The sequence below is a fragment of the Nannospalax galili genome, unplaced genomic scaffold (assembly GCF_000622305.1).
Source record: "Nannospalax galili isolate Female #2095 unplaced genomic scaffold, S.galili_v1.0 scaffold278, whole genome shotgun sequence".
In the NCBI taxonomy this organism is placed as follows: Eukaryota; Metazoa; Chordata; class Mammalia; order Rodentia; family Spalacidae; genus Nannospalax; species Nannospalax galili.
In genome coordinates this window covers 14,842,892-14,856,974 of record NW_008347536.1, presented here as the reverse complement: position 1 = coordinate 14,856,974, position 14,083 = coordinate 14,842,892, and the positions used below count along the sequence as shown (strand labels likewise).

Sequence of the window (14,083 nt, the reverse complement as noted above, 5' to 3'; positions counted from 1 at the left end):
TATAGACAGTTGTTAGCTGCCATGTGGGTGCTGGGATTCAAACCTGGGTCTAACAGCTGAGCCATCTCTCCAGCCCCCAATATTGTTTTCTTTTTTGAAAATTATTCTTTGGGGCTGGAGAGATGGCTCAGTGGTTAAGAGCATTGGGCTCTTGCAGAGGACCTAGATTCAATTCCCAGCACCCACATGGCGGCTATGAACCGTCCTTAACTCCAGTTCCAGGGGAATCCAAAGCCCTCTTCTGACCTCTGCAGCATTGCACGACATGGGTACACTCACATACATGCAAGCAATACACTCATACACATAAAATAAAAATAATAAATAAAATAATTCTTTGAAGCCAGGCGTGGTGGTGCATGCCTTTAATCCCAGCACTTGAGAGGCAGAGGCAGGTGGAGCTCTGTCAAGGCCAGTCTGGTCTTCATAATGCATTCCAGGCCAGCTGGGGCTATAGGGAGACCCTGTCTCAAAAAGACCAAACGAAAATTATTTTTGAACATTTCATACATGTCTACAGTGTAATCATATCCATTCCCCACTCTTTCCCTCTAACTCCCTCTGATCCCCCCAACACATCTCCCTCCTGACTTCATATTCCCCCCACCTCTTTAAAATTTTTTATTTATATTTTATGTGTATGAGTGTTTTGCCTACATGTATGTATCATATGTTTGCAATGCCCATGGATACCAGAAGAGGGCTTGGATCCTCTGGAACTAGAGTTAAAAACAGTAGTTAGCTGCAATGTGGGTGCTGGAAACCAAACCTGGGTCTTCTTGCAAGAGCAGCCAGTGCTCTTAACTGCTGAACCATCTTTCCAGCTCCCAAGCCAGCATTTGCATCACTTCTTTTTTTGTTTGTTTGTTTGTTTGTTTGCTTGCTTGTTTGCTTGCTTGCTTTGTTGTGTCTCACTGTGTAGACCAGGCTGGCCTTGAACTCACAAATACCTGCCTGCCTCTGTCTCTTGGGTACTGAGATTAAAGGTGGGTGCCACTGCCCCAACTCTCTCTTTTTAAAAACCATCTGAGTCCAATTAGTGCTGCCTATATTTTCATGTGTGGGGTCATCCATTGAGACATAGACAGCCTATCTGTAGCCACTCCTCAAAGAAAAGTGACTCCCCCTTCTCTAGCAACCATCTGCCACCAGTAGCTCTGCAGTTAGGGCTGAGGCTTTGGGAGTCCCCTCCATGTTGGAATTTTGTTTTTTTATGTGTATGTGTGTATTATCTGTATGTATAAGTGTATCTGTGTCATGCAATGCCCACTGAGATCAGAAGAGGGTGTTGGATCCCCTGGAATTGGAGTTACAGATGGTTGTTAGACCCCATATAGGTGCTGGGAACCAAACCCAGGTCCTCTGCAAGAGCAGCCTCTTAACCACTGAGCCATCTCTCCAGCCCCAAGGCTCAACTTTTAACTGGCTTGAGCTTGTGTGTATTTTGTAGGTAGACCCAGCTGCTGGGAGTTCATTGTGCAGCAGCCATGCCATGTCCAGAGGACAGACAGCATTTTACTGTACTCCCCATCCTCCAGCTCTTGCATTCTTTCTACCCACTCTTCCAAGATGTTCCCTGAGCCTTGCAGGGAAGGGGGTATGGTTGACATAGATGGCTCATCTACGACTGCCATAACTTTTAACATAATATCTCCCTGCAGTAATCACTACCCTCTGCAACAAAAGGCTTCTCTGTCTGAAGCTGAGAACAGCACAAATCTATGGATATAAACATAAATATTTAGAAAGTTGTTTGACAACCATTTAGAAGGCAGGATCCATTCTCCCCTTGAGCCCATGATTTCCTCAGCCTTGGATTTTGACCATGTTTACAGAACCAGGCATAAATTCCCTCCTGTGCAGCAAGCAAATTTGATCAAGGTAGTGGTTGGTTAGTTCCATAAACAATCATGCTCTCATTGCATCACTGGACACATCTTGCCTGGTAGGTCAGTGTGTAGCATGCAGGATCCAGTGCTGGGTAAGACCTTTGATGTGTTTTCTTCCCCAGCAGCCTACATAGCACCTTTCAGCACTATTAAAGCTAGTCAGCAAGGAGTTTCCTGATCAGTCCAAGATTGGTCCTACAATCAAAGGTGTGTGGTCTTTAGCAATAGGCTCTTACCATCGAGCTATGGTGGGCAACCAAGAGCAATGGCAATACCCTGTATTGGTTTGGGTACCTCTGGAGCAGTGCTCACCCATGCGGGTTACTTCTATTCAAACTCCTTTTAAAAAACTGTGGATTTGGGGGCTGGAGAGATGGCTCAGCAGTTAAGAGCACTGGCTGCTCTTGAACAGGACCTGGGTTCGATTCCCAGTACCACATGGTGGCTAACAACCATCTATAACTCAAGTTCTAGGGGAATGCAATGCCCTCTTCTAACTCTGAGGGCATTTCATGACACGGGTGCACTTACACACATGCAGGCAATCCAGCCACACACATAAAAATGAAAAAAATTTTTTTTAAATTGTGGCTTTAATTAGCTTACAAACTAGTGGGGTTTCATAAGACTTCTTCATATATCCTTAGTTTTGGTTAACCCACTTCTAACCCCTCCCTTTCTCTGACCCCTGGTCCCATCACCTCTTAAACCCTTAACTTCCAGTACCCTGCATCCCCGTTTTTCATCCAGGTGGTCTATTATCCCCTCTTACTATATTTCTCACTTAGGTTGCAAGATTACAGGTTCTCATTCAGCTTCTTCATGCACACTTCATTTCGGTTCACCCTTCCCTGCCCCCACTTCCCCACCTCTGTCACTTTCCTTCTTGACCCTTCCTGTGCCTTAACGTTCCTCTCCTCTAGTTTCATTTCAGTTGTTTTCCACCACACTCCCTCTATTAATTCATGCCACTCCCCCAGTGGACCATTTCTAGATTCCTGGCCTCTACAAATACTCCAGGTTTAATCCACAAAACTGCAGGTTTGAAGGTAGAACCCACATATGAGAGAACATGAGTGTTTGTCTTTGGGGGCCAGGGTGACTCAGCATAATTTTCTCCAGTTCCATCCATTTACCTGCAAGTTTCATGATTTCATTTTTCTGTACATCTGAGTAATATTCCATTGTGTATATGTACCACATTTTCACTATCCATTCATGAGCTGGTGGACATAGAGATTGATTCAGTTTCCTAGCTATTGCACATAGAGGGCCAATGAACATGGATATGCCAGTATCTCTGTAGTAAGACACCTAGTCCCAGATATGTGAACCAGGACTTCAGCTAAGGAATGTGGTGGATCTAGTTCTAGTTTTTTGAGAAACCTCCAGACTGATTTCCAAAGTGGCTTGACAAGTTCACACTCCCGCCAACAGAGTTTAAAGATTCCCCTCACCCCACATCTATGCCAGCATTAGTTGTCATTGGTATTCCTAAACCTGACCATTCCGAATGCGGTGAGATGGACTCTTAAAGTGGTTGTAATCTACATTTCCCTGCTAGCTAGGGAAATGGATGTCAAACACATTTTTAAGTACTTACTGGACATTTGTATTTCTTCTTTTGAGAACTTTATGTTCAGTTCCATAGCTCATTTTTATAATTGAGTTGTATGCTTTCTTGGTGTTTAGTTTTTTCTTTAGTTCTTTATATATTCTAAACATTAATCCTCCATCAGATACATAGTTAGCAAAGATTTTCTCCCACTCTGTGGGCTGCCTCTTCACTTGATTGACCATTGCTTTTGCAGTACAGAAGCTTTTTAGTTTAATGAGACTTCATTTTCCAACTGTTGATCTTATTTCCTGAGCTACCAGAGTCCTATTTAGAAAGTCCTCACCTATGCCTATAAGTTGAAGTATATACTCCCTCCTTTTTCCTCTAACAGTTTCAGAGTAGCAGGTCTTATGTTGAGGTCCTTGATCCATTTGAAGTTGAGTTTTGTGCAAGGTGGGAGGTAAGGACTTAGTTTTATTTTTTGCATGTTGAAATCCAGGTTTCTCAGCACCATTTGCTAAAGATGCTGTCTTTTCTCCAGCGTGTATTGTTATTTTTTGGCATCTTTATCAAAGATCAGGTAGCTATAGTTGCATAGAGTTCTGTCTGGGTCCTCTGTTCTATTACATTGATCTATGTATCTGTTTTTGTTCCAGTACCATGCTGTTTTTATTACTATGGCTTTGTAGTATAATTTGAAATCAGATATGGTGATTATTGTATTCAGGATTGCTTTGGCTATCCTTGGTCTTTTGGGCCTCCATATACATGTTTTTTCTATATCTGTAAAGAAAGGTCCTGGAATTTTTATTAGGATTGCATTAGGATTGCATTTGATTAGGATTGAATCTGTAGGATGGCCATTTTCACAATATTGACTCTTTTAATCTATGAGCATGGGAGGTCTTTTTCTTTCTTCAATATCTTAAAGTTTTCATTTTAGATGTCTTTTGTTTCCTTGGTTAGGTTTATTTCCAGTTGTTTTATTTTTATGGAGGTTGTAAACAGGATTGTTTTCCAATTTTTTTTCCAGAATGTTTGTCATTGATATATGGGAAGGCTACTGTTATGCATGTGTTAATTCTGTATCCTGCTGCTCTACTTTTTGGTGGAGTTCTTGGGGTCTCTTACATATGAAATCATATCATCTGCAAATAGTTATACCTTGACTTTTTCTTTTCTTTCTATCCTTTTTGTTTCCTTCTCTTGTCTTACTGCTCTGGCTAAGACTTCAAGCACTATATTGAATAGGGAGTGGAAAGATTGGACACCCTCATCTTGTTCCTGATCTTAGTGGGAACACTTTGAGGTTTTCTTAATTTAGTATGATGTTGGCTGTAGGATTTTCATATATAGCTTTTATTATGTTGAGATCTTCCTCCTCCTCCTCCTCCTCCTCCTCCTCCTCCTCCTTCTCCTTCTCCTCCTCCTCCTCTTCTTTTTTTGGTCTTTTTGAGACAGGGTCTTCCTGTAGCCCAGGCTGATCTGGAACTCACTACATACACCAGGCTGGCCTTGAACTCATGGAGATCTGCCAGCCTCTGCCTCAAGGTCTTCTACCCCTAGCCTTTCCATGACTTTTTTCATGAAGGGGTGTTGTATTTTTGTCAAAAGCTTTTTCTGCATATAATGATGTATGTGATTTTTGTCTTTGAGTCTGTTTATGTGGTGGATGACATTTATTGATTTATATATGTGGAACCATCCCTGTATCTCTGGAATGAAGCCAACTTGATCTTTTTTGGTATGATCTTGAATTTGGTTTACCAGTATTTTGTTTGCAATTTTTACACACATATATATTCATCAGGGAGGTGGGTCTGTAATGTGTGTGTGTGGGGGGGGTGTGGGTGGTGTATTGTCTTTATCTGGTTTGGGTACCAGATAATACTGCTTCATAAAAAGAATTTGAAAGCCTTCTTGCTTTTTCTGTTTTATGGAATAATTTAAGTAGTATTAGTGGCAGTTCTGGTAGAATTCTGAGTGAATTCATCTTGGGCATTTTTTTAAGTGGGAGGAATTTTTATTACTACTTCAATCTCATTACTGGTTATGGGTGTGTCTAAATTACTTTTTCATCTTGGTTTAACTTTGGTATGCTCTGTGCTTCTAGAAATGCATCTATTTCTTTTAGATTTTCCCAGTTTAGTAGAATAGAGGTTCTTAAAGTATTTCCTTATGATTTTTTGAATTTTGTTAGTATCTGTTGTAATGGCTCCCTTCTGATTTTATTAATTTGGGTCTTCTGTCTTTTAGCTAATTTAACTAAGAGTTTGTCAATCTTGTTGTTTATCTTTTCCAAAAACCAGCACTTCATTTTATCTACTCTTTGTATTGTTGTTTTATGATCTTTTTGAGACAGGGTCTCCCTGTATCCCCAGATGGCCTGGAACTCACTATATAGACCAGGCTGGCCTCAAACTCACAGAGATTCACCTGTCTCTGCCTCCAAGTGCTAGGATTAAAAGCGTGTGCCACCATGCCTGGCTGTATTGTTTTTTAAAAATCTCAATTGATTTCAGCCAGATTTTGATGATCTCTTCCTACCTCCTGTTTTGGGTTTTGTTTCTTCTTCTTCTTTTTTTTTTTCATGGCCTTGAGGTGTACCATTAACTTATTAATTTGGTATTTTTCAATTTAAAAAATATTTTATTATTTTTATTTTATGTGTATGAGTGTATTGCCTGCATGTGTGTGAGTGTACCCATGTTGTACAATGTCAGAAGAGGTCAGAAGAGAGTTTCGGATTCCCCTGGGACTGGAGTTAAGGATGGTTTGTAGCTGCCATGTGGGTGCTGGGAATTGAACCTGAGTCCTCTGCAAGAGCAGTCAGTGCTCTTAGCTGCTGAGCCATCTCTCCAGCCCCTCAAATTTTTTGATGTAGGCACTTAATGCTATAAATTTTCCTCTTAGGACTACCTTCATTGTGTCCCATAGATTTTGGTGTGTTTTCATTTTCATTCAATTCTAGGAATTTAAAATTTTTCTTCTTGGTTTCTTCCTTGACCCAGTTATCATTCGGTAATGTGTTGTTTAGTCTTCATGAGGTTGTGTGCTTTCTGTGGTTTCTTTTGCTGCTGCTCTCTAGCATTCCATTGTGGTCAGGTTGAATACAGGATGTTATTTACATTTTCCTATATTTGTGGAGATTTTCTTTGTGTCCTAGTATGTGGTTGATTTTGGAGAATGTTCCGTGGGATACTGAGAAAAATTTGTATTCTTTAGTGCTTGGGTGGAATGTTCTGTAGGTGTCTGTTAGGTCCATTTGATTTATGATATCATTTAACTCCAGTGTTTCTGTTTAGTTTTGGTCTGGATGATCTGTCTATTTGTGACACTGAAGTCACCCACAATCAATGTGTTGTGATAAATCTGTGGTTTTATTTCAAGTAGTATTTCTTTTATGAAATTGAGTACACCTATGTTTGGTGCATATGCATGCATTATTATTATGTCTTTTTTTGAGACAGGGTCTCCCTGTAGCCCTACCTGGCCTGGAACTTACTATGTAGACCAGGCTGGGCTTGAGCTCAGAGATCCATCTGCCTTTGCATCCCAAGCGCTGGGATTAAAGGCATGCACCACCATGCCTGGCTATTTTATTATTTTTATTCAATGTGTATGAGTGTATTGCTTGCATGTATATAAGTGCAGCCATGCCATGCAGTGCCAGTGGAGGTCAGAAGAAGACATCAGATCCCCTGGAACTGGAGTTACAGACAGTTGTTAGCTGCCATGTGGGTACTGGGAATTGAACCTGGGTCCTCTGCAAAAGCAGAAGTGCTTTTAACCACTGAGCCATCTCTCCAGCCCCTCTCCATCAATTCTAACAGATAGTGTTCCTGGTCTTCAGAACTTGGAATACATCTTTCCAGGCCCTCTGCCTTTAAATGGTTCTGTTGAATAATCAAGTTTTATTCTGATGAGCCTGCCTTTATAAGTGACTTAACCTTTCCCTCTTGCAGCTTTCAATACCTTTCTTTATTCTTTTTTAAAAAAATGTTTTTCCTATAATATGTCATGGGAGTTTCTTCTCTAGTCCTGCCTGTTTGGTGTTCTATAGGCCTCTTATACCTCCATGGGCATCTCTTGATTTAGGTTTGAATCTCTTTCTTCTATGATTTTATTGAAAATATTTTCTGTGCTGTGGGTCTCTCCCTCCCCTTGTGGGTCGTTGGCCACCGACCCACAAGAACAAAGGGAGCAGAAGCAACGAATGGGTTCAGGATGGCCAGTGAGCACGATGGAAGAAAGCCCTTCTGGGGAGGCAGATTCAGTGATACAACTCCATTTATTCAGTGGGGGTTAGGGAAAATATAGTGTGGAGGCAACAACCAAAGCCTCAGCTGATAGGTGCTCATAATATGCTTTATTTACATGTGGTAGGGGGATCCTATCATCTGACTATAGGACAATGCCTAATTATCATATAGAAAAATCATGTTCCAAATAAGGTCAGGCATCTGTGCTTGGCGACACTTTCCAGGTAACTCAGGCAGAGAGCAGGAGGCCCCTGCTGAGAAAGGGAGTCCTTCCATATAGCGCTGAGCCCCTTAGAGCTATCCAGACATGGAGGACTACAACATTAGCATCAGGGTTCCCCAACACTATGCCTTTGGTATGACATTCTTCTATGGCCATAATCCATAATCTTTTCATCATGGTCTCAGAGCTCTCCCATGTTCTGTTCATATATATATATGAACATTGACCTTTACTGAGTGATCCAATTCCTCTACCTTGTCTTTGAGCCCTAATACTGTGTTTTCTATGTGATCCAGTCTATTGGTGAAGTTTTATTTTTACTGAGATTTTTATTTGGCTTATTGAGATTTTTGTTTTCGGCATCATTTTAGTTGGACTTTTCCCCCCAGTAATTCTCTATTGAATTCCGTTTTCATACTTGTATTGATTCCCGTGCTTCATTTATCTCTTTGTTTTTATTCTCAGAGTATAGTCATGCCTTCTCTGAGTTGCTTGAACACAGTTATTATTGTTCTTTTGAATTCTTTGTCTGGAGGTTCTTCCAGGTCATTTTCATTGGGTGCCATTGTTATGGGATTAGTGATTTTGGGAAGAGACATGTTGCCTTGGGTTTTTTTGAGTTGTTTTTGTTTCTGTGCTGGAACTTGCACATCTGGAATAGTTTGTTAGCTGAGGTTTTCCTTCTGTTTTTTCAAGTTGCCTTTCTTCTTTCAGTGGAGGAATTTACAATATTCAGGGGAGGACTAAGAAAGTCTTAATAGCACTGAAATACAGGTTTCCAATGTAGGCTGATAGGGAGTTCCCAGGTGGCACAAGCAGACCTAAGCAGGGGAAGCAGGGTTCTCTACTTGGTACAGTAGGCTATGTGGGCTTGGCTCTTGGAGCAAAGTTGTCCAGGTGGAGTAGGTAGGCCTGGGGACCTGGGTCAAGGTTTTCAGGCAGTGTAGCTTAACAATATTTTATAGACTATTTCCATATCAATTTTTATCTTTTAAAACCTAGTCAACCAGTCCCCATGCTGACTATTTGGGATATTTACTATTACAAGCAAAGCTACCATGAAATATCATTTAATTTTTTTTTTAAATAAAAGAGGTTTATTTAGCTCACAGTGAATCATCTTGTACTTTGTGTGTGTGGTGCCAGGATTGAACTCAGGACCTTACATATGCTGGGCAGGTGCTTTATCCCAATGCATCCTGGCCTTTAATTCGGTGAACACATGTATCTTAGGATATATCTAGAACTGAGCATCCTGGGAAAAGACAAATGTATCTGTACATAAAGATTGAACCATTTGTATTCTAATCTATAGATAAAGGAGACTGTTTCTTCACATTTTTACTAACAATATTATCAGACTTTATGACTTAAAAATTATGAGATGAACATACTATCAGTTTAATTTCATTTCTGTGTCATTTTTATGTGTGGTTGAACATTTTTTTCTCTTTCTGTAACATGTCTTATTTGCTTTTTGCCCATTTCTGTTGGGGTTCTGGAAACTTACTAGATTCTGATTAAGGAGGAGAGGCCTTTCTTTAGACATTATCTCATTGTCTTTTCAATAACTCCTCTCTCTTTTTAAAAATATTTATTATTTTTATTTTATGTGTATGCGTGTATTGCCTGCATGTAAGTAGGTGCACCAATGTCGTGCAATGCCCGCAGAGGACAGAAGAGGCTGTCGGATCCCCTGGAACTGGAGTTACGGACAGTTGTTAGCTGCCATATGGGTGCTGGGATTTGAACCTGGGTCTTCTGCAAGTGTCCTTAACTGCTGATCCATCTCTCCAGCCCCAATAACTCCTCTCTTAATCTCCATTTGACTGATGAAGAAATAGGAGGCAGACCTGCCCAATGTATCACAATGGTGTTCAAGGCAGGGTTTGAAGCAGCCGTCTCTGACTCTCCCTGAGCCTTTAATAATACTGTTATGAATCACCTCCCCAGGGAAGCACAGAAATAGGGAAAGAATATTCTTTAGTCTTGAACCTCCATCTTTGCCTAAAATGCCCCTATTTTCCTGCCTCACTTTTCTTCCTTTTTCTTCATTATATTTTTAAAAGATCTTTAAATTTTATGTGTATGAGTGTTTGCTGCATGTAAGTAGGTACACCTGTGTTGTACAATGCCCATGGAGGCCAGAAAAGGGTTTTGGATCCACTGGAATTGAAGTTAAGGGTGATTGTTAGCTGCCATGTTGGTGCTGGGAACCAAATCTGGGCCCTCTACAAGAGCAACCAGTACTGAGCCATCTCTCCAGCCCCATCATCTTTTTAAAAATTACATTTTTACCCCCTGCCCCTTTCTCTCAGTACACATGTGCCAGGCTGCATGTGTGGTAGTCAAAGGGCAACTTACAGGAGTTGGTTTTCTCCCTCTACCATGTGGGTCCCAGGGATTGAACTCAGATTGTCAGGTTTGGCAGCAAAAACCGCTACCCTCTGAGCCATTTCCCTGGGCCTCATCTTTTTTGTAAAATTTCATTTAGCTACTATCCATGTGCCAAGTACTGGAGATACAAATGAGTATAATTTGGGTTCTACCCAAAAGGCTCATTGTTCATGAAGGGAGACAGTTACCTAAAATTATGTTGTGTTATATAATCGCTGGTGCTTATAAGAAAAAGACATGAGTTTCAAGGAAGCCTTACCAAAGAAGGTGACATTGTCCTTGGGTATTGGAAAATGATTTGGAAGTTCAGCTAAAATGAGGAGGTGCAGTCTAGAGAGAGTACAGCTTGCACAATGTCTAGCATTTTCTTTGTTCAGCTTTTAAAATCACTCTGCAATACTTGGGAATTTGGGCCCTTAAGGGTTTGTTGATTTCAATATCTTTTTTTTTTCTTGCTTATGAAGAGTACTAGTGCTTTTTTTTTTTTTGAGTACTAGTGCATTTAAATGAGCCTTACGTCTGCCTATTAGTATCTTACACCCCCCTCTCTCTCTTCCCCCTGACTAGTGGGGACCCTTAAAGCCACTGATGGAAGCCACACTACCTGGGCATCGGACCATGAACCCCTGTCCTGTGTGGGAGCAGAAGACTGGCTGTGTGTACCTGTTTTTCATCTGTGTGAAGAAGCATGTTACTGAAAGTCAGCAGATTTGCTCGGGTAGGAATGCTGCCCGCCTCTGCTTCATTTGCAGTAAGGATGCTGGATACTCATGGAGTGAGCTGAAGGACTTGACTGAGGAGGTCACTGACCCAGAGGTGAAGCACTGGGCCACATTCGCTGTGGGCCCAGGTCATGGCATCCAGTTGCAGTCAGGGAGGCTGGTCATCCCTGCGTATGCCTACTATTTCTCATACTCGTTCCTGTGCCTCCTGCTGCCATGTTCAGTCAAGCCGCACTCCATGATGATCTACAGTGATGACTTAGGGATCACATGGCACCATGGCAACCTTATTAAGCCCCTGGGGACAGTGGAGTGCCAAGTGGCAGAGGTGACTTGGAGGGCTAGTAATCCTATGCTCTACTGCAGTGCCCGGACATCAAGCAGATTCCGGGCAGAGGCTTTTAGCACTGATTCTGGTGACTGCTTTCAGACACCAACCCTGAACCCACAGCTCTATGAGCCTCCTCATGGCTGCCAGGGCAGTGTAGTTAGCTTTAAACCCTTGAGGCTGCCACATACATGCCAGAGCCTTAATGATAAAGATGCTCCCACTACTCAGAAAAGCCCTCTGCTGGACAATTCTCTGAAGCTGGAGGAAGGATCTGGAACACCATTGGGAACATGGCTCTTGTACTCACATCCAACTAGTAAGAAAGAGAGAATAAACCTAGGCATCTACTGCAATCAGAACCCCTTGGAGATGGCCTGCTGGTCCCACCCCTGGATCTTGCACCATGGGCCCTGTGGCTACTCTGATCTGGCTACTGTGGAAGAACAAGGCTTGTTCGCATGTCTGTTTGAGTGTGGGACAAAGGAGGGGTTTGAGCAGATTGCTTTCCGTCTGTTTTCATACCAAGAGGTCCTGAGCTATGTACAGGAAGACTGCACCAGCCCTGGTAGGAGCCCAAGCCAAAGCCAGACTGACTGAGGACCCGACTCTCCACAGAAGGGAAAGACAGCTGCAGCCAGGATAACAAAGGTCACTGGTGTCTACAGAGAACCCCAAAACTCAATATTTTGCTTCCTCCATTTTTTTAAACTTCTCTTTCTCCAAGGAGCCAAAAGAAAATTGCCCCATATCTCCTGCAGCAATAAGACTATTGAACTGGGAGTCTGGAAAGCATGCTGTGGTCCCGGCTCTGCTACCATCCTGTTTTAGGAATTTGGGTGCATCGTTGGAAAATGAGAGGGTTGATTTATGATTCTTGTCTTCCCATTGGAAGGAGAGGCTGAGTGCCTGCTCCCTCTGTGATCAACAAGCTCTGCCTGCCTAAAGGACTCTGCTATTGAATGGAAGTCAGAGGACTTTTCTTTTCAAATGACTCACTCTTCATCCAAGTATAAGGTGACATACAGGTATTTTGACAAGAAAAAAGATCTGAATGGGGTGTTTCATTTTTAACAAGAAAAATACTCTCATCCTTCTGATCATGCTCAAAGCTCTGAAAGTCCCCATCCTAGAAGAATTGAGCAAGATAGCAGTGTCTTGAGGTCACTCACCTTCTCTAAGCTTTGCTGTTCAACCTTCCCTTCCTCATCCAGAAAACATCATGTTCAGAGAGAAAAATGAGAAGCCCATGTCAGCTGCCCTTAATAGTGGTGCTTATTGCTTTGATGCTATCACCTCCATGAAAGGGGAACCTGAAGTTCCTTTAATTAGAATGCTTCCTGATGGGAAAGGTCATGAGTTAGGGTTTTAAAGCAGGGTTAAGGTGTGCAAACTGACCACCATGATACTCACAGTCTTAGGAGATTGAGGCAGGAGAATTCCTTCACCCCAAGAAGTCAAGGCCAACCTGGACAATATAATGAGACCTCATTGTGGAAGAAGGGCAGAAAGATTGTAAGAGCCAAGGAGGAGGTGCATGACCATATGGGAATAGCCCTACGGGCTCCTGGGACTCTTCTCATACGAACTTAAAGCAATGGTGTCAGCATACACAAGACCCATACAAACTTAAGCAGACAAAAACCCAGCACAGAACTGTGGAAAAGAACAGCAGGCCCCAATTTTAGTCAAAGAATTATTGGCAGCTGATGACTGCTGGGTAAGAATGAGCTGATCTTAAAGGGAGTAACTCTAGATAGGCTGACTAGATCCCAGTGGGTGAACTTGCACTAAGGGACATCTGGGGACACTAACTTTACATGATAAGCCTTAACACAACAGAATGTATGAACTCCAGTTGGGGGCTGTGGGAGGGTGCCAAAGGGGAAGGGGGCATAAAGATGATTTTCCATATGAAATACACAAAAATTCAATAAAAAATTTTTTAAAAAGAAAAATATTTTATTTGTATTTTATGTATATGAGTGCATTGTCTGCATGTATGTAAGTGCACCTATGGTGTGCAATGCCCAGAGGTCAGAAGAGGGTGTCAGATTCCCTGGAACTGGAGTTATGGATGGTTGTGAGTCACCATGTGGGTGCTGGGAACTGAACCTAGGTCCTCTGCAAGAGAAGCCAGTGCTCTTAAACACTGAGCGATCTCTCCAGCCCCTAGAGATTTATTCTTTATCCCCATTTTTAATCCTTATTTGGGGGAAGATACTGCCTTAAGTTGTCAGCTAGGTATATTTGATGCTGAGTAGTGCCAGGTCTTCTTAAGTCCTGGTATGCACCCAGGAGGTTGGGATTGCAAGGTATACCTGTCAGGTAGAGTTCTACAGAATGAAAAGGATTTCCTCTGCCTGTTTCAGCATATTACTTAAGACTGTGGCTTTAAAACATTCCCTTGGACTCTCATTCATTGACAAAGTAACCATCCCAGTATGCAGTTATGAATATTCATTATTCACTCACTTGTGTGTATGTTTGAATAATTACTCCTTGAGAGGCTGTGCACAAAACAAGGTACTTGCTATTGATCCTTGGCTCAAAATCATTTGTGGCTCTCCATTGCTTACTAAATGATGGTTACCAGTCAGCTTGGCATGCAGACCTTCCAGTTTGGGGTTAAAGTAATGAATGCATAAATACTTCCCTTTAATGTCCTTATGTGAAGCTGTCAATGGAGACCTCTCTCATGTTA

At 41.9% G+C, this 14,083-nt stretch overlaps 1 protein-coding gene across 3 annotated transcripts in view; it reads left to right on the top strand.

The window, feature by feature from the left end:
• Positions 1-12,913, top strand: part of Neu3 (neuraminidase 3) — a 21,769-nt gene extending 8,856 nt beyond the window's left edge. For all 3 annotated transcript variants that reach the window (XM_008844253.3, XM_029568885.1, XM_008844252.3), the window contains one exon: positions 10,897-12,913. In XM_008844253.3, the coding sequence (XP_008842475.1) occupies positions 10,897-11,979 (1,083 nt within the window). In that variant the 3' untranslated portion in view covers positions 11,980-12,913. The remainder of the gene's footprint in view (positions 1-10,896) is intronic.
• The last annotated feature ends 1,170 nt before the right edge of the window (positions 12,914-14,083 follow it).